At 48.9% G+C, this 18,246-nt stretch overlaps 1 protein-coding gene across 1 annotated transcript in view; it reads left to right on the top strand.

The window, feature by feature from the left end:
• Window positions 1-18,246, top strand: part of lclat1 (lysocardiolipin acyltransferase 1) — a 79,507-nt gene that overhangs the window by 48,700 nt on the left and 12,561 nt on the right. Inside the window, exon 5 of the mRNA XM_078204542.1 lies at window positions 7,084-7,200. Within this exon, the coding sequence (XP_078060668.1) occupies window positions 7,084-7,200 (117 nt within the window). The remainder of the gene's footprint in view (window positions 1-7,083; window positions 7,201-18,246) is intronic.

The following is an 18,246-nucleotide window of genomic DNA, read 5'->3' as shown; positions in this document are numbered from 1 at the left end:
TGGTTACCTCAGCTGCAGATCACCAACCTGATTTTCCATGCTTTGTGTTTACAGACAGACATTGTGAACCCTTTAGACCTTATTACATTCCCTCTTACTCCGTCTCAATCTAATATCTTACTCTCATGCCATCTACGCCTCCCAATTATTTTCTGCACCTTGTTCTCCTGGCATTCCCCCACTGTCAGCTTCGTTCAGGCCCAGCCAAACATCACCAGCAAGCCTCTCCGTGTCAACATTGGTCCCAGCCTGCTGAGAAGCAACCCGTCCCCGCCTGTACAGGCCACATAAGACCAATTCCCCCTGCCTACAACAGCCCCCCCGAACTCAAACCTCTCTGAACGTCTCCCTGTGTTCCTCACACTCTGACCTTTACCCCCGTATCCCTCACACTCTGACCTTTACCCCCGTATCCCTCTCACTCTGACCTTTACCCCCGTATCCCTCACACTCTGACCTTTTCCCCCGTATCCCTCACACTCTGACCTTTTCCCCCGTATCCCTCACACTCTGACCTTTACCCCCGTATCCCTCACACTCTGACCTTTACCCCCGCATCTCTCCTCCTTTCCCTCACAATCTGGGCTGCCCCACCGCCCTTTCCCTCGCACTCTGAGCTCCCCATCCGACCCCTCCCCAGTATTCTTCACACCCTGGCCTCCTCCCCCCTCCCCAGTATCCCTCACACTCTGACCCCCCCCCCGTATCCACTCTGACCTACTCCCTCCCCTGTAGTCCTCACACCGAGTTCTCCCCCCCCCCCCCCCCCCCCTCCCCTCCTTTCCCTTGCTCTCTGGGCTGCCTCATTCCACGGTTAATTATCTACATGGTTAAAACTTGGGATTTGCATTAATGTGCGGTTTGTCAAATACATCATGCACCATCGTGTTTAGTTTTGAAAGTTCCTGGCAGCACTGAAATAGCTTCCAGTAGTTTGGACTGTTTAGTTTTGGGGAATGTTTTGAGGCTCGGGGAGGTATGCCAGTTATTTGTGAAGTGTTCCGGAATTGGCTTTGTGTTGGGCTCTGGGCTCCGGCTCGGAGGGAGGTGGGAATAAACAGTCTCAGGCTTGTGAATGGGCTGAATAATTGGTCAAACATTGGGTTGTTACTCTACCTTGACGTTCTGTACTGAGTTCACATGATATATTATCATCAGTTTTATTGTCATCCTCTTCTGTCCCTGCCACTCATCTCTCCCACCCCACTTTCCTCACCTCCTGAAGGATGGATGTACAAACTCTTTTCAATAGTTGAGGATCTAATAAGGAGCCAGAGATAGAAGATTAAAGACAAGAGATTTAGCCCTGGCAGTAGAATCTTCTGTGCGGAACTTGGCTATCAGTCCATCTGATGAAGGAGCAGCGCTCCGAAAGCTAATGGCATTTGCTACCAAATAAACCTGTTGGACTTTAATCTGGTGTTGTTAAAACTCTTACAGTAGAATCTTCTTCAGACAGAGGCTGAGAGAGTCAGGTCCAGGATTAGTGACTGCGGCAACATTGGAAAATGAGATTAGACAGGGACAAGGGATTGCAGGGATTAGGGACATGGGAATTGTGAATGGAACTGTTTGCTGCTGGAGTTGATAAAAGTTAGACCAATGACCAGGTTTCTGTGCTTTCACTTCTCATGGACCCAACCTCCTCCTATCCACTCTGTCCACAATCCTAATGGTTCCACCCCATCCCATTGACTCATTGAGAGACATGGACAGAGTGGATAAGGAGCAGCTGTTCCCCTTAGTTGAAGGGTCAGTCACGAGGGGACATAAGACCATAAGACATAGGAGCGGAAGTAAGGCCATTCGGCCCATCGAGTCCACTCCACCATTCAATCATGGTTGATTTCAACTCCATTTACCCGCTCTCTCCCCATAGCCCTTAATTCCTCGAGAAATCAAGAATTTATCAATTTCTGTCTTGAAGACGCTCAACGTCTCAGCCTCCACAGCCCTCTGTGGCAATGAATTCCACAGACCCACCACTCTCTGGCTGAAGAAATTTCTCCTCATCTCTGTTCTAAAGTGACTCCCTTTTATTCTAAGGCTGTGCCCCCGCGTCCTAGTCTCCCCTGTTAATGGAAACAACTTCCCTACGTCCATCCTATCTAAGCCGTTCATTATCTTGTAAGTTTCTATCAGATCTCCCCTCAACCTCCTAAACTCCAATGAATATAATCCCACGATCCTCAGACGTTCATCGTATGTCAGGCCTACCAGTCCTGGGATCATCCGTGTGAATCTCTGTTGGACCCGCTCCAGTGCCAGTATGTCCTTCCTGAGGTGTGGGGCCCAAAATTGCTCACAGTACTCCAAATGGGGCCTAACCAGTGCTTTATAAAGCCTCAGAAGTACATCCCTGCTTTTGTAAAACATCGGTTCATGGTGAGGGGCAGGAGGTTTGGGGGGGTGAGGGGAAAATCTTTTTACCCAGAGGGTGGTGACGGTCTGGAATGCGCTGCCTGGGAGGGTGGTGGAGGCGGGATGCCTCACATCCTTTCAAAAGTATCTGGATGAGCACTTGGCCCATCAGAACATTCAGGGCTATGGGCCAAGTGCTGGCAAGTGGGATTAGGTGGAAGTTGTATCGGTGTGGACTCGATGGGCCGAAGGGCCTCTTCTGCGCTGTGAATCCCGATGGATAAAACCCCATCTCATTGACTCATTCTACACAAGCCCAATGGATCAAACCCCTTCCCATTCACTCCCACTGTACACAATCCCAATGGATTAAAACTCCTTCCCATTCACTCCCACTGTACACAATCCCAATGGACTAAAACTCCTTCCCATTCACTCCCACTGTACACAATCCCAATGGACTAAAACCCCTTCCCATTCACTCCCACTGTACACAATCCCAATGGACTAAAACTCCTTCCCATTCACTCCCACTGTACACAATCCCAATGGACTAAAACCCCTTCCCATTCACTCCCACTGTATACAATCCCAATGGACTAAAACTCTTTCCCATTCACTCCCACTGTACACAATCCCAATGGACTAAAACCCCTTCCCATTCACTCCCACTGTACACAATCCCAATGGACTAAAACCCCTTCCCATTCACTCCATTGTACACAATCCCAATGGACCCAAACCCCTCCCCGTTCACTCCCACTGTGTACACAATCCCAATGGATCAAACCCAGTTGTATTTCCTCATTGCTCTTTGTGACAGTTTCTCAATTAGTGGGTGTTGGTAGCCATTGCTACCTGTTACCCAATCACTGCTGAGGATTATAGAGGGTCTAAAGTTCGAATCATTCTGTAGAAATCAGACATTCAGTTCCTGTTTTCTGCTGATATTACTGAAATGTTGTTGTTCTGTTAATGAATACATGGGCTCAGGGACAAGGATTAAGAACCCGAGTTATTTTTAACAATTGTTTACATGATTCCCAGCCAAGGATAAAATTCCTTGGCAAATGAGTTCAGAATTTGTCAGAATTTAGATTCTGGCTACATTTTCCTTGCATGCGGAGGAGGATGTGAGAGAGAATATGTTTAACTGTGTAACCTCTCATCTCTCTCTAACCAATGAAGAAATACTGTATCAGAGAATCCCTACGGTGCAGAGAGAGGCCATTCGGCCCGTCAAGTCTGCACTGACTCTCCAAAAGAACATCCCGCCCTATCCCCGTAACCCCTCCCATATCCCTCACCCCAACCTACCAGCCTTCTCCCTGCACTCCCAACCCCACCTTAAGCCCCACCTTTTTTTTATTCATGGGGCGTGAGCATTGCTGGCAGGATCAGTATTTATTGCCCATCCCTAAATGCCCTTGGGGAGGTGGTGGTGAGCATGAGCTACCTTCTTGAAACGCTGCAGTCTCTGTGGTGTAGGTCCACTCACAGTGCTGTTAGGGAGGGAGTTCCAGGATTTTGACCCAGCGACAGTGAAGGAACAGTGATATATTTCCAAGTCAGGATGGTGAGTGACTTGGGGGGGACTTCAGGTGGTGGTGTTCCCATGCCCTTGTCCTTCAATGTGGTAGAGGTTGTTCATTTGGAAGGTGCTATCTGAGGAGCCTTGGTGAGTTCCTGCAGTGCATCTTGTAGATGGTACACACGGCTGCCACTGTTCATTGGTGGTGGAGGGAGTGAATGTTTGTAGATGTGGTGCCAATCAAGCGGGGCTGCTTTGTCCTGGATGGTGCCAAGCTTCTTGAGTGTTGTTGGAGCTGCACCCATCCAGGCAAGTGGGGAGTATTCCATCACACTCCTTGTAGATGGTGGACAGGCTTTGGGGAGTCAGGAGGTGAGTTACTCGCCGCAGGATTCCCAGCCTCTGACCTGCTCTTGTAGCCACTGTGTTTATGTGGTGAGTCCAGTTGAGTTTCTGGTCAATGGTAACCCCAAGGATGTTGACAGTGGGGGATTCAGTGACGGTAACACCATTGAATGTCAAGGGGCGGTGGTTAGAGTGTCTCTTATTGGTGATGGTCATTGCCTGGCAATTGTGTGGCATGAATGTTTCTTGCCACTTGTCAGCCCAAGCCTGGATATCCCTCAACCACACGCACTCAGCAACTGTCTATCCCCCAACCCCACCAATTCATCATCTCCACATATAGCCCTACCATAACTACCCACTCTCTGCCCATCTTCACCCACTGCACTGACCCAGTATCTTCCTAAATCCCCCCAACCACAACTACTCACCAACTTGGCAATCCTGCCACATCCAGCTGTGAATCATGGTGGACAATAAAACAACTCACTGGAGGAGGAGGCTCCACAAATATCCCCCTCCTCAAAAACACAAAATGCTGGAAAATCTCAGCAGGTCATCCAGTGTTGAAACGTTGGCTCTATTCTATCTCGGTGTGGAGATACCGGCGTTGGACTGGGGTAAACACAGTAAGGAGTCTCACAACACCCGGTTAAAGTCCAACGGGTTTATTTGGTAACAAAAGCCACAAGCTTTCGGAGCGCTTCTTCGTCAGGTGAGTGGGATTTCAGTTCACAAACAGGGCATATAAAGACACAAACTCAATTTACAAAATAATGGTTGGAATGCGAGTCTTTACAGGTAATCAAGTCTTAAAGGTACAGACATCTCAGTCTCAAAGTTTCCTTTATGTGCCCTGTTTGTGAACTGAAATCCCACTCACCTGACGAAGGAGCAGCGCTCCGAAAGCTAGTGGCTTTTGTTACCAAATAAACCTGTTGGACTTTAACCTGGTGTTGTGAGACTTCTTACTCTATTCTGTCTCCACAGAGGCTTTCAGACCTGCTGAGGTTTTCCAGCATTTTCTGTTTTTGTTTCAGATTCCAGCATCTGCAGTAATTTTCTTTTACCCCCATCCTCAATGATGGAGCAGCCCAGCGCATCAGTGCAAAAGATATGGTAGAAGCATTTGCAACAATCTCCAGCCAGAAGTGCCGAGTGGATGATCCATCTCAGCCTCCTCCAGTGGTCCCCAACATCAGATTCTTCAGCCAATTTGATTCACTCCATGTGATATCAAGAAATGGCTGAAGGCATTGGATAGAACAGAGAAAAGTACAGCTCAGGAACAGGCCCTTTGGCCCTCCAACATCCTGCTGATCACGATGCCCTTAATAAACTAAAAAAGAACTTTCTGCCCTTCCTCAGTCTGTATTCCTCTATCCCCTCCCTATTCATGGACACATCCAGATGCCTCTTAAATGTTGCTAATGTGCCTGCTTCCACCACCTCCCCTGGCAGCGCGTTCCAGACACCCACCACCCTCTGTGTGAAAAACTTCCCCCACACATCTCCCTTAAACTTTTCCCCCTCTCACCTTGAACCTGTGCCCCTTGTAACTGATACTTCCACCCTGGGGAAAAGCCTCTGACTCTCCACCCTGTCTGTGCCTCTCATCATTCTGTAAACCTCTATCAGGTCTCCCCTCAGCCTCCGTCTTCCCATTGAAAACAATCCTAGTTTATTCAACCTCTCCTCACAGCCGACACCCTCGAGACCAGGCAACATCCTGGTGAACCTTCCTTGCGCTCTCTCCAAAGCTTCCACATCCTTCTGGTAGTGTGGTGACCAGAACTGCCCGCAATGCTCCGAATGCAGCCTAACCAGGGTTTTATATAGCTGCAACATGATTTCCCAACTCCTGTACTCAGTGCCCCGGCTGATGAAGGTAAGCACGCCGTATACCTTCTTAATCACCTTGGCCACCTGTGTTGCCACTTTTAGGGAACTGTGGACCTGCTGCCCAGATCCCTCTGTATGTTAATGTTCCGAAGGGTTCTGCCGTTTACAGGATAATTCACACCTAAATTTGATCCTCCAAAATGCATCACCTCGCATTTGTCCGGATTAAACTCCACCTGCCATTTCTGTGCCCGAGTCTCCAATCTATCGATATCCTGTTGTATCCTCTGACAATCCCCAGCACTATCAGCAACTCCACCAATCTTCGTCTCATCTGCTTACTCAGCAATAACCTGCTTACTTGCACTCACTTTGGGAAGGCAGTGACATGGTGGTGTTGTCACTAGACCTAGTAATCCAGAGACCCAGTGCAATGCTCTGGGGACCCAGGTTCGAATCCCGTAAAAGTCTAATGAAAATAATTGTCGATTGTTATAGAAAACCCATTTGGTTCACTAATGTCCTTTAGGGAAGGAAATCTACCGTCCTTGGCTAGTCGGTCCCACGTGACTCCAGAGTCACGGCAACTGCCCTCTGAAATGGCCGAGCAAGACACTCGGAGGCAATGAGGGACGAGTTATAAATGCTGGCCCAGCCAGGAACACCCACATCCAATAGATCATTTTAAAAAACGCAATTCCTGACATCATTAGACCCTTAACCAAAACAGGAACAAAAGAGGTGAGAGTGACAGCTCCTGACATCAAAGCAGACAAGGTTGGAGAAACTTGGTTTGTTCTCGCTGTCTAAAGGACATTAGTGAACCAAATGGGTTTTCTATAATAATCGACAATTGTTTTCATTCACCTCTCCCCCACGTCCCCCATGCCCATCTTCTCAGCGCACTCGACCCTGGGTTCTCTCAGTCTGAGAGACAGACAGTGGTGATGGGGATGAACCACCTCACTCTTCTGGGATTTATTCATAATGCTACTCTTTTCCAGCTTCCACCAAAGCACGGAGTGATGAGTTTGCTACGTCTCGAGGGCTACCGCTATATGAATACGTCCTCCACCCCCGGACTAATGGCTTCTCCTTCATTGTTGAGCAGCTACGGAAAGGTGGGTATAACTCCTGGCTTTATCTACTCTTTCACCTCCAAAGTCATTCTCCACCATACGGTGTTGGCACTCGGTATGTCCATTGTCTAAACGCTGTCACTCCGCCCTCTTCCCAGGTTGTACTCGCCTTTGGTACGTCTGCTGTTTGACCCCTTCCTCACTCCCTCTTCCCCTTTACCTCCCCCATATGACACTTACCGTGTCCAAACCTCCCCTTTTCAAGGAGGCAGTGGTGTAGTGGTATTGCCACTGGAGACCCAGGGTAAGGCTCTGGGGACCCGGGTTCGAATCCCACCACAGCAGATGGTGAAATTTGAACTCATTGAATAAAAAAAGTCTAATGATGACCATGAAAATTGATTGTTGTAAAAACCCATCTGGTGGCACAATGGTTAGCACTGCTGCTTCACAGCACCAGGTTCCTGGCTTGGGTCACTGTCTGTGCGGAGTCTGCACGTTATCCCTGTGTCTTTCTCCAGATGCTCCGGTTTCCTCCCACAGATGGAAAGACAGGCTGTTTAGCAGCATAAATTCTTCCTCGGTGTTTCTGAGCAGGTACCGGAATGTGGCGACGAGGGGATTTTCACAGTAACAAGTCAGAGGGAGTGCAGCTGTATTAAGTTTCAAAGGAGTAAGGCCAGGCTGGATGGCCTCTACTTTAACACCGGGAATGTTGCAGGTAAAATGGATGAGTTGAGGGCGATGATTGACAGGTGGAAGTGTGATATGGCAGCTATCAGAGAAATATGGTTAAAGGAAGGACGCGATTGGCAACTCAACATTCCGGGATATGGAATCTTCAGGCGAGTCAGGGGAGGATGTGGAAAAGGAGGAGACATTGCATTGTTAGTTAAGGAGTCAGTTGCTGCAGTAAGGAGAGATGATATATTTCAGGGGGCATCGAATGAAGCTTTGAGGGTAGAGTTTAGGAATGAAAAAGGGGCATTGACATTATAGACCCCCAGATAGTCAGAGGGATATTGAGGAGCAAATATCATAGCATCATAGTATCCCTACAGTGCAGAAGGAGGCCATTCGGCCCATCGAGTCTGCACCGACCACAATTCCACCCAGTCCTTATCCCCATAGCCCCACAGATTTACCCTACTAATCCCCCTGACACTAAAGGGCAATTTAGCACGGCCAATCCACCTAACTTGTACATCTTTGGACTGTGGGAGGAAACCCATGCAGACATGGGGAGAAGGTACAAACTCCACACAGACAGTGATCCAAGCTGGGAATCGAACCCGGGTCCCTGGTGCTGAGAGGCAGCAGCGCTAACCACTGTGCCACTGTGCCTGCCCCAAAAATCTAATTAAGTACTGAAGGATGTACCCGGATTTGAACCGAGGACCTCTTGATCTGCAGCCAAATACTTGACCACTGAGCTATACCCCCGAATAACAATAGAAATTGCAGGGTTTTACTTATTGCTCAGTTTGTGCAGGTGTGTAAAAACAATAACGAGGGTTATTATATTCGGTGATTTCAACTTTCTCAACGTGAACTGGGGTATAGAAACATAGAAACCCGACAGTGCAGAAGGAGGCCATTCGGCCCATCGAGTCTGCACCGACCACAATCCCACCCAGGCCCTACCCCCACATATTTACCCGCTAACTACGCATCTCAGGGACAATTTTTAACCTGGCCAATCAACCTAACCCGCACATCTTTGGACTGTGGGAGGAAACCGGAGCACCCGGAGGAAACCCACGCAGACACGAGGAGAATGTGCAAACTCCACACAGACAGTGACCCGAGCCGGGAATCGAACCCGGGACCCTGGAGCTGTGAGGCAGCAGTGCTAACCACTGTGCTACCATGCCGCCACAGGGTGTTAAGGGTTTGGATGGAGTAGATTTCTTGAAATGTGTACAGGAGAACTTTTTTAATCAATATGTGGAGGGTCCAGCAAGGCAGGGAGCTGTGCTGGACCTGTTTCTAGGGAATGAAGCCGGACAGGTGGTTGAGGTGGTGCTGGGAGAACATTTTAGTGATAGCGATCACAACACGGTACAATTTCAGCTTGTTATGGACAAGGAAATAGAAAAGCTGCAAAAAAAAGTTTTGGATTGGCGGAGAGCGGATTTCAGTAAAATAAGACAGGATCTGGCCAAGGTAAGCTGGGGACAGCTACTAATGGGAAAATCTACAGAAGAGCAGCAGGGGCATTCAAAAAGGAAATGGGGAGGGTGCAAACCCAGCATGTTCCCTCGAGGGTGATAGGTAGGTGTAACAAACCCAGAGAACCATGGATATCCAGAGATATCCAGGATACAATGAGAAGGAAAGAAAGTCTTTTAAAAATTACAAGGGGAGGAAATCAGTGGAGGGATTAGTGAGGTTTAGAAAGTGCAGGGTGGAGCTTAAGAAAGCAAAGAGGGGATATGAGAAAACTCTGGCTGTTAAAAGTTGGGAAAAATCCCAAGATATTCTATAAGTATATCAATGGGAAGAGGATAACCAGGGAGAGAGTGGGGCCCATTAGGGACCAAGGGGGCGACCTGTGGATGGAACCAGAGGACATTGGTCGAGTGTTGAATGAATATCTCACATCTGTCTTCACCCAAGAGAATGAGGACGATGATATGGAATTCAGGGAGAGAGACTGTGAGGTTCTTGAGCAAATTGACACAGGGAAGGACGAGGTATTGGAGGTGTTGGCAGCCTTAAAAGTGGATAACTCTCCAGGTCCAGGTGAATTGTGCCCGAGGCTGCTGTGGGAGGCTAGGGAGGAGATTGCAGGGGCTCTGACCCAAATTTTCAATTCCTCTCTGGACACGGGGGAGGTGCCAGACGACTGGAGAACAGCTAATGTGGTTCCACGATTCAACAAGGGTTATAGAGACAAACCAGGGAATTACAGACCAGTGAGTCTCACGTCAGTAGTAGGGAAACTACTGGAGAAACTTTTGAAGGAGAGCATCTATCTCCACTTGGAGAGGCAAAGCTTGATCAGGGACAGTCAGCATAGCTTCGTCAGAGGGAGGTCATGCCTAACAAATCTGATTGAATTTTTTGAGGAGGTGACCAGGTGTGTAGATGAGGGGAGTGCAGTCGATGCAGTTTATATGGATTTCAGCAAAGCTTTTGATAAGATCCCACATGAGAGACTTGTAAAGAAGGTAAATTCACATGGGATACAGGGTAATTTGATAAAGAGAATTCAATATTGGCTCAGTTGTGGGAGACGGAGGATGATGCTGCTTTAGTGACTGAAAGCCAGTGTTGAGCGATTGATTTATTATTGTCACATGTATTAACATACAGTGAAAAGTATTGTTTCTTGCGCACTATGCAGACAAAGCATACCGTTCATAGAGAAGGAAACAAGAGAGTGCAGAATGTAGTGTTATAGTCATAGCTAGGGTGTAGAGAAAAACCAACTTAATGCAAGATAAGCCCATTCACAAGTCTGACAGCAGCAGGGAAGAAGCTGTTCTAGAGTCGGTTGGTACGTGACCTCAGACTTTTGTATCTTGTACCCGACGGAAGAAGGTGGAAGAGAGAATGTCCGGGGTGCGTGAGGTCCTTAATTATGCTGGCTGCTTTGCCGAGACAGCGGGAAGTCAGAGTCAATGGATGGGAGGCTGGTTTGCGTGATGGATTGGGCTACATTCACAACCTTTTGTAGTTCCTTACGGTCTTGGTCAGAGCAGGAGCCATACCAAGCTGTGATACAACCAGAAAGAATGCTTTCTATGGTGCATCTGTAAAAGTTGGTGAGAGTCGTAGCTGACATGCCAAATTTCCTTAGTCTTCTGAGAAAGTAGAGGCGTTGGTGGGGCTTTCTTAACTATAGTGTCGGCATGGGGGACCAGGGCAGGTTGTTGGTGATCTGGACACCTAAAAACTTGAAGCTCTCGACCTTTCTACTTCGTCCCCGTTGATGTAGACAGAGGCATGTTCTCCTTTACGCTTCCTGAAGTCGATGACAATCTCCTTTGTTTTGTTGACATTGAGGGAGAGATTATTGTTGCCGCACCAGTTCACCAGATTCTCTATCTCATTCCTGTACTCTGTCTCATTGTTTGAGATCCGACCCACTACGGGGGTGTCATCAGCAAACTTGAAAATCGAATTGGAGGGGAATTTGGCCGCACAGTCATAGGTGTATAAGGAGTATAGTAGGGGGCTGAGAACACAGCCTTGTGAGGCACCGGTGTTGAGGATGATCGTGGAGGAGGTGTTGTTGCCTATCCTTACTGATTGTGGTCTGTGGGTTAGGAAGTTCAGGATCCAGTCGCAGAGGGAGGTGCCAAGCCCCAGGCCACAGAGTTTGGAGATGAGTTTCATGGGAATAATGGTGTTGAAGGCTGAGCTGTAGTCAATAAATAGGAGTCTGCCATAGGTGTCCTTGTTATCTAGGTGTTCCAGGGTTGAGAGCAGGGCCAGGGAGATGGTGTCTGCTGTGGACCTGTTGCGGCGGTAGGTGAACTGTAGTGGATCCAGGTAGTCTGGGAGGCTGGAATTGATTCGTGCCATGACCAGCCTTTTGAAGCACTTCATAATGATGGATGTCAGAGCCACCGGCCGATAGTCATTAAGACACACTGCTTGGTTTTTCTTAGGTACCGGGATGACGGTCGTCTTCGTGAAGTAGATAGGGATAGTGGCGTACCACGGGGATCTGTGTTTGGCCCCCTATTATTCGTCATTTATATAAATGACATTGGTGACTATGTGGGGGTGGGATTAGTAAGTTTGCGGATGACACAAAGTTTGGCCGGGTGGTTAACAATGAGGCGGAGTGTATTGGGCTACAGGAAGATATAGACGGAATGGTCAAATGGGCAGATAAGTGGCAGATGGAATTTAACCCTGAAAAGTGTGAGGTGATTCACTTTGGAAGGAGTAATTTGACAAGAAAGTACTCAGTGAATGGTAGGACACTCGGGAGTTCTGTGGAACAAAGGGACCTTGGTGTGTTTGTCCACAGATCTCTGAAGGTGGAAGGGCTTGTTAATAGGGTGGTGAAAAAGGCATAAGGGCCTTTATCAATTGAAGCATGGACAAAAGCAGGGAGGTCATGTTGGAATTGTATAGAACTTTGGTGAGACCACAGCTGGAGCACTGTGTGCTGTTCTGGTCACCACATTATACGAAGGATGTGATTGGACTGGAGGGGGTGCAGAGGAGATTCACCAGGATGCTGCCTGGGACGGAGTATTTAAATTATGAAGAGAGGTTGGATAGGCTTGGGTTGTTATTGTTGGAGCAGAGGAGACTGAGGGGCGACCTGATCGAGGTGAACAAGATTATGAGAGACACGGACAGAGTGGATGAGGAGCAGCTGTTCCCCTTAGTTGAAGGGTCAGTCACGAGGGGCATAGGTTCAAGGTGAGGGTGGATGTGAGGAAAAACCTTTTTACCCAGAGGGTGGTGATAGTCTGGAAAGCGCTGCCTGGGAGGGTGGTGGAGGCTTTAAAAAGTACCTGGATGAGCACTTGGCCCATCAGAACATTCCGGGCTATGGGCCAAGTGCTGGCAGATGGGATTAGGTGGGAATTCAGGTGTTTCTAATGTGTCAGTGTGGACCTCGATGGGCCAAAGGGCCTCTTCCGTGTTGTACGATTCTATGAACTTCATTGCAGTGTTAATGTAAACCTACTTGTGACACGAATAAATAAACTTTAAACTCTCTAACCCAAGGATCACTGGACAGGGATCAGGAGCAGGAACCCTGGCTGATTTCCCCTCTCTCTCTCTCTCTCTCTAACCCTGGGATCACTGGACAGTGATCAGGAGCAGGAACCCTGGCTGATTTCCCCTCTCTCTCTCTAACCCAGGGATCACTGGACAGTGATCAGGAGCAGGAACCCTGGCTGATTTCCCCTCTCTCTAACCCAGGGATCACTGGACAGGGATCAGGAGCAGGAACCCTGGCTGATTTCCCCTCTCTCTCTCTAACCCAGGGATCACTGGACAGTGATCAGGAGCAGGAACCCTGGCTGATTTCCCCTCTCTCTAACCCAGGGATCACTGGACAGGGATCGGGAGCAGGAACCCTGGCTGATTCCCCCTCTCTCTCTCTAACCCAGGGATCACTGGACAGGGATCAGGAGCAGGAACCCTGGCTGATTTCCCCTCTCTCTCTCTAACCCAGGGATCACTGGACAGTGATCAGGAGCAGGAACCCTGGCTGATTTCCCCTCTCTCTAACCCAGGGGTCACTGGACAGGGATCAGGAGCAGGAACCCTGGCTGATTTCCCCTCTCTCTAACCCAGGGATCACTGGACAGTGATCAGGAGCAGGAACCCTGGCTGATTTCCCCTTTCTCTCTAACCCGGGGATCACTGGACAGGGATCGGGAGCAGGAACCCTGGCTGATTCCCCCTCTCTCTCTCTAACCCAGGGATCACTGGACAGGGATCGGGAGCAGGAACCCTGGCTGATTTCCCCTCTCTCTAACCCAGGGATCACTGGACAGGGATCGGGAGCAGGAACCCTGGCTGATTCCCCCTCTCTCTCTCTAACCCAGGGATCACTGGACAGGGATCGGGAGCAGGAACCCTGGCTGATTCCCCCTCTCTCTCTCTAACCCAGGGATCACTGGACAGGGATCAGGAGCAGGAACCCTGGCTGATTTCCCCTTTCTCTCTAACCCGGGGATCACTGGACAGGGATCGGGAGCAGGAACCCTGGCTGATTCCCCCTCTCTCTCTCTAACCCAGGGATCACTGGACAGGGATCAGGAGCAGGAACCCTGGCTGATTTCCCCTCTCTCTAACCCAGGGATCACTGGACAGGGATCGGGAGCAGGAACCCTGGCTGATTCCCCCTCTCTCTCTCTAACCCAGGGATCACTGGACAGGGATCGGGAGCAGGAACCCTGGCTGATTCCCCCCCTCTCTCTCTAACCCAGGGATCACTGGACAGGGATCAGGAGCAGGAACCCTGGCTGATTTCCCCTTTCTCTCTAACCCGGGGATCACTGGACAGGGATCGGGAGCAGGAACCCTGGCTGATTCCCCCTCTCTCTCTCTAACCCAGGGATCACTGGACAGTGATCAGGAGCAGGAACCCGGGCTGATTTCCCCTCTCTCTAACCCAGAGATCACTGGAAGGAAACCAGCGAGTGTCCTGACTAAAGCCCACAGATTGGGACTCCATGCTGGAATCTATCCAAAGCTGCCACTGTTTCTGGAATGTGGGCATTGCTGGCAAGGTTGGTAGATATTGCCACCCTTGTCGTATGAAAGTAAGGGTGAGCTGCTTTCCAAGTTGATCATGGTTAACTGTAGTGGATCCAGGTAGTCCGGGCTGGACCCTCACAGCAGCAGTTAAAGCATCAACACATTGGTTTGGGGCTGGAGTCACATATAAGATAATGAAGGGGCTGGATAGGGTAGAGGTGGAGAGATTCTTTCCACTTAGAAGGGAAACCAGAACTAGAGGGCACAGCCTCAAAATAAGGGGGGGCCGGTTCAGAACAGAGTTGAGGGGGAACTTCTTCTCTCAGAGGGTAGTGAATCTCTGGAATTCTCTGCCCATTGAAGTGGTGGAGGCTTCCTCGTTGAATATGTTTAAATCACGGGTAGATAGTTTTCTGATCGATAAGGGAATTAGGGGTTATGGGGAGCAGGCGGGTAAGTGGAACTGATTCGCTTCAGATCAGCCATGATCTTGTTGAATGGCGGGGCAGGCTCGAAGGGCCAGATGGCCGACTCCTGCTCCTATTTCTTATGTTCTTAAGCCAAACTGGATAAGGACAGCACACTTCCTTTCCGAAAGGATATTAGTGAATCGGCTAGGGTTTATCTGACATGGTTACTGATTTTTAGTTCTTTTTATAACTGAACTTAAATCTAAGTTTAAATTTAAGCTGGCTTCTAAACTTAGAGAATCTAAAGTATGAGAAGAATGTCAGGTCCTGACCCCCTGTGTGGCTGGGGGAGTGAAAGGACTCGGCTGGTTCCATTTCCTTGCAGTCAGCTGGTATTAAGCCTGCGTCCTGTTTACCAGAAGCTCTGGTGTGACAGCTGTGACTCAGCAACGCTGCTCAGTATTCAGGCCTATCGCTGCAGGACATCCTCTCAATGTCACAAAGTGAGAAGAGGGTGGAGAGAGTGAGGGGGCTGGGGGAGTCAGAGACACGCAGAGAGTGAGTGACTCGCACAGAAGGAGAAAGGGAGGTGGACACTAAATGTCCATGTCCATGTGCAGCAAGACCTGGGAATGTTCAGGTTCGGGCTGATGGTCATAGAACAGGATCGTAGAAACTTTACTGCATAGAGAAAGGCCACTCTGCCCATCGTGTCTGTGCTAACTGAACAATGAGCCTCCCCAGCCTAATCCCAGTGTTTGATCGGTAATGCTGCAGGTTACAGCACTGGAGGTGAATATCCAGACACCATTTCAACCAGTTGAGGGTATCTGCCACTGTTACCCTTTCAGGCTGAGAGTTCTTTGACATTTTAGTAGCATTATCAGAATCGATTTCTCCCCACTATCATTCGTAAGAACTAGGAGCAGGAGTCGGCCATCTGGCCCCTCGAGCCTGCTCCACCATTCAATAAGATCATGGCTGATCCTTTTGTGGACTCAGCTCCACTTACCCGCCCGCTCCCCATAACCCTTAATTCCTTTACTGTTCAAAAATGTATCTATCCTTGCCTTAAAAACATTCAATGAGGTAGCCTCAACTGCTTCACTGGGCAGGGAATTCCACAGATTCACAACCCTTTGTGTGAAGAAGTTCCTCCTCAACTCAGTCCTAAATCTGCTCCCCCTTATTTTGAGGCCACGCCCCCTAGTTCTCCCTGGGGAGAGCACAGAACTTGAATGTTGTTGTAAAGAAAGACATGTTTCTCCTGACACATTATAAGCTTGGCCTTATCAACAATCTTGGAAATAGGACCCCTATTTTACTCACCTTGCAATCCTGACACAGACATGGAACATAGACCGCAAGAAACTACAGAACGTTGTGAATGTAGCCCAGTCAATCACACAAACCAGCCTCCCATCCATTGACTCTGTCTACACTTCCCGCTGCCTCAGCAAAGCAGCCAGTATAATTAAGGACCCCACGCACCCCGGATATTCTCTCTTCCACCTTCTTCCTTCGGGAAAAAGATACAAAAGTCTGAGGTCACGTACCAACCGACTCAAGAACAGCTTCTTATACATACTAGAAATCACATACATTTACATACAAGGACCCTTCTCTGCAAACAAAAGGAATATGTCCAAACCTTGTGCCTTTTTTGAGTTTGGAGATCCAGTAGTTCCCCATTGACTTCTCCATAGCAAAGCCTCGGCCAATCAGAGTTGAGTTGCCAACCGATCATCAGCCTTTTTTCCTGCAGGATAAACTGTTGTGTTTGAAATTTGACATTCGTGTGTTTGTCCTGATGAATACAAGATGAAAAGTTTCATCAACCTGTCTCCCTTCTCAGCAAGATCCTGGCGGTTACCATTGACCACAAACTCAACTGATTCTGATTTGATTTGACTTATTATTGTCACGTGTTGGGATACAGTGAAAAGTATTGTTTCTTGCACGCTGTACAGCAAAACATACCGTACATAGGGGAGAAGGAAAGGAGAGGGTGCAGAATATAGAATCATCATAGAATCATAGAAACCCTACAGTGCAGAAGGAGGCCATTCGGCCCATCGAGTCTGCACCGACCACAATCCCACCCAGGCCCTATCCCCACATATTTACCCGCTAATCCCTCTAACCTACACATCTCAGGACACTAAGGGGCAATTTCTAACCTGGCCAATCAACCTAACCCGCACATCTTTGGACTAGTGTCACAGTCATAACCAGGGTGTAGAGAAAGATCAACTTAATATAAGGTAGGTCCATTGAAAAGTCTGTTGGTAGCAGGGAAGAAGCTGGACTAGCCACATAAATCCTGTGACTACAAGAACCAGCCAGGAACTAGGAATCCTGCGCATGTAACTCACCTCCAAAGTTGTGCAGGTTAGGTGGATTGGTCGTGGTAAATGTGATAGGATGGGGAAAGGGTCTGGTTAAGATACTTTGTCAGAGAGTCAGTGCAGACTTGATGGGCTGAATGGCCACCTTCTGCACTGCAGGGATTCAGTCATTCCAGATTTGCCAGGGCTCCTTGACGCCACACTTGGTCAAATGCTGCCTTGGTGTCAAGGGCAGTCAACCTTACCTCATCTCTGGAGTTCAACTATTCTGCTCTAGTTTGGATCAAGGCTGTAATGAGGTCAGGAGCTGAGTGACGCTGACGAAACCCAAACTGGGCGTCACTGAGCAGGTTATTGCTGAGCAGGTGCTGCTTGATAGCGCTGTCGATGACCCCTTCCATCGCTTTACTGATGATCGAGAGTAGACTGATTGGGCAGTAATTGGCCAGGTTGGATTTGTCCTGCTTTTTGTGTACAGGACATACCTGGGCAACTTTCCACATTGTTGGGTAGATGCCAGTGTTGTAACTGTACTGGAAGAGCTTGGCTAGGGGAGCGGCAAGTTCTGGAGCACAAGTCTTCAGTGCTATTGCCGGAATGTTATCAGGGCCCATTGCCTTTGCAGTATCCAGTGCCTCCAACTGTTTCTTGATATCACGGGGAGTGAATCGAATTGTCTGGAGACTGGCATCTGAGATGCTGGGGACCTCCGGAGGAGGCGGAGATGGATCATCCACTCGGCACTTCTGGCTGAAGATCGCTGTGAATGCTTCAGCCGTATCTTTTTCTCTGATGTGCTGGGCTCCTCCATCACTGAGGATGGGGATATTTGTGGAGTTTCCTCCTCCAGTGAGTTGTTTAATTGTCCACCACCTTTCTCGACTGGATGTGGCAGGACTGCAGAGCTTAGATCTGATCCGTTGGTTGTGGGATCGCTTAGCTCTGTCTATTTCATGCTGTTTATGCTGTTTAGCATGCAAGTATTCCTGTGTTGTAGCTTCACCAGGCTGACACCTCAGTTTTAGGTGTGCCTGGTGCTGCTCCTGGCATGTCCTCCTGCACTCTCCATTGAACCAGGGTTGATCCCCTGGCTTGATGGTATTGGTTGAGTGGGGGATATACCAGGCCGTGAGGTTGCAGGTTGT

The sequence above is a fragment of the Mustelus asterias genome, unplaced genomic scaffold (assembly GCF_964213995.1).
Source record: "Mustelus asterias unplaced genomic scaffold, sMusAst1.hap1.1 HAP1_SCAFFOLD_373, whole genome shotgun sequence".
NCBI classification, from domain to species: Eukaryota; Metazoa; Chordata; class Chondrichthyes; order Carcharhiniformes; family Triakidae; genus Mustelus; species Mustelus asterias.
Note: the sequence above shows the minus strand (reverse complement) of the source record. Positions and strands in the feature narration are given on the sequence as shown.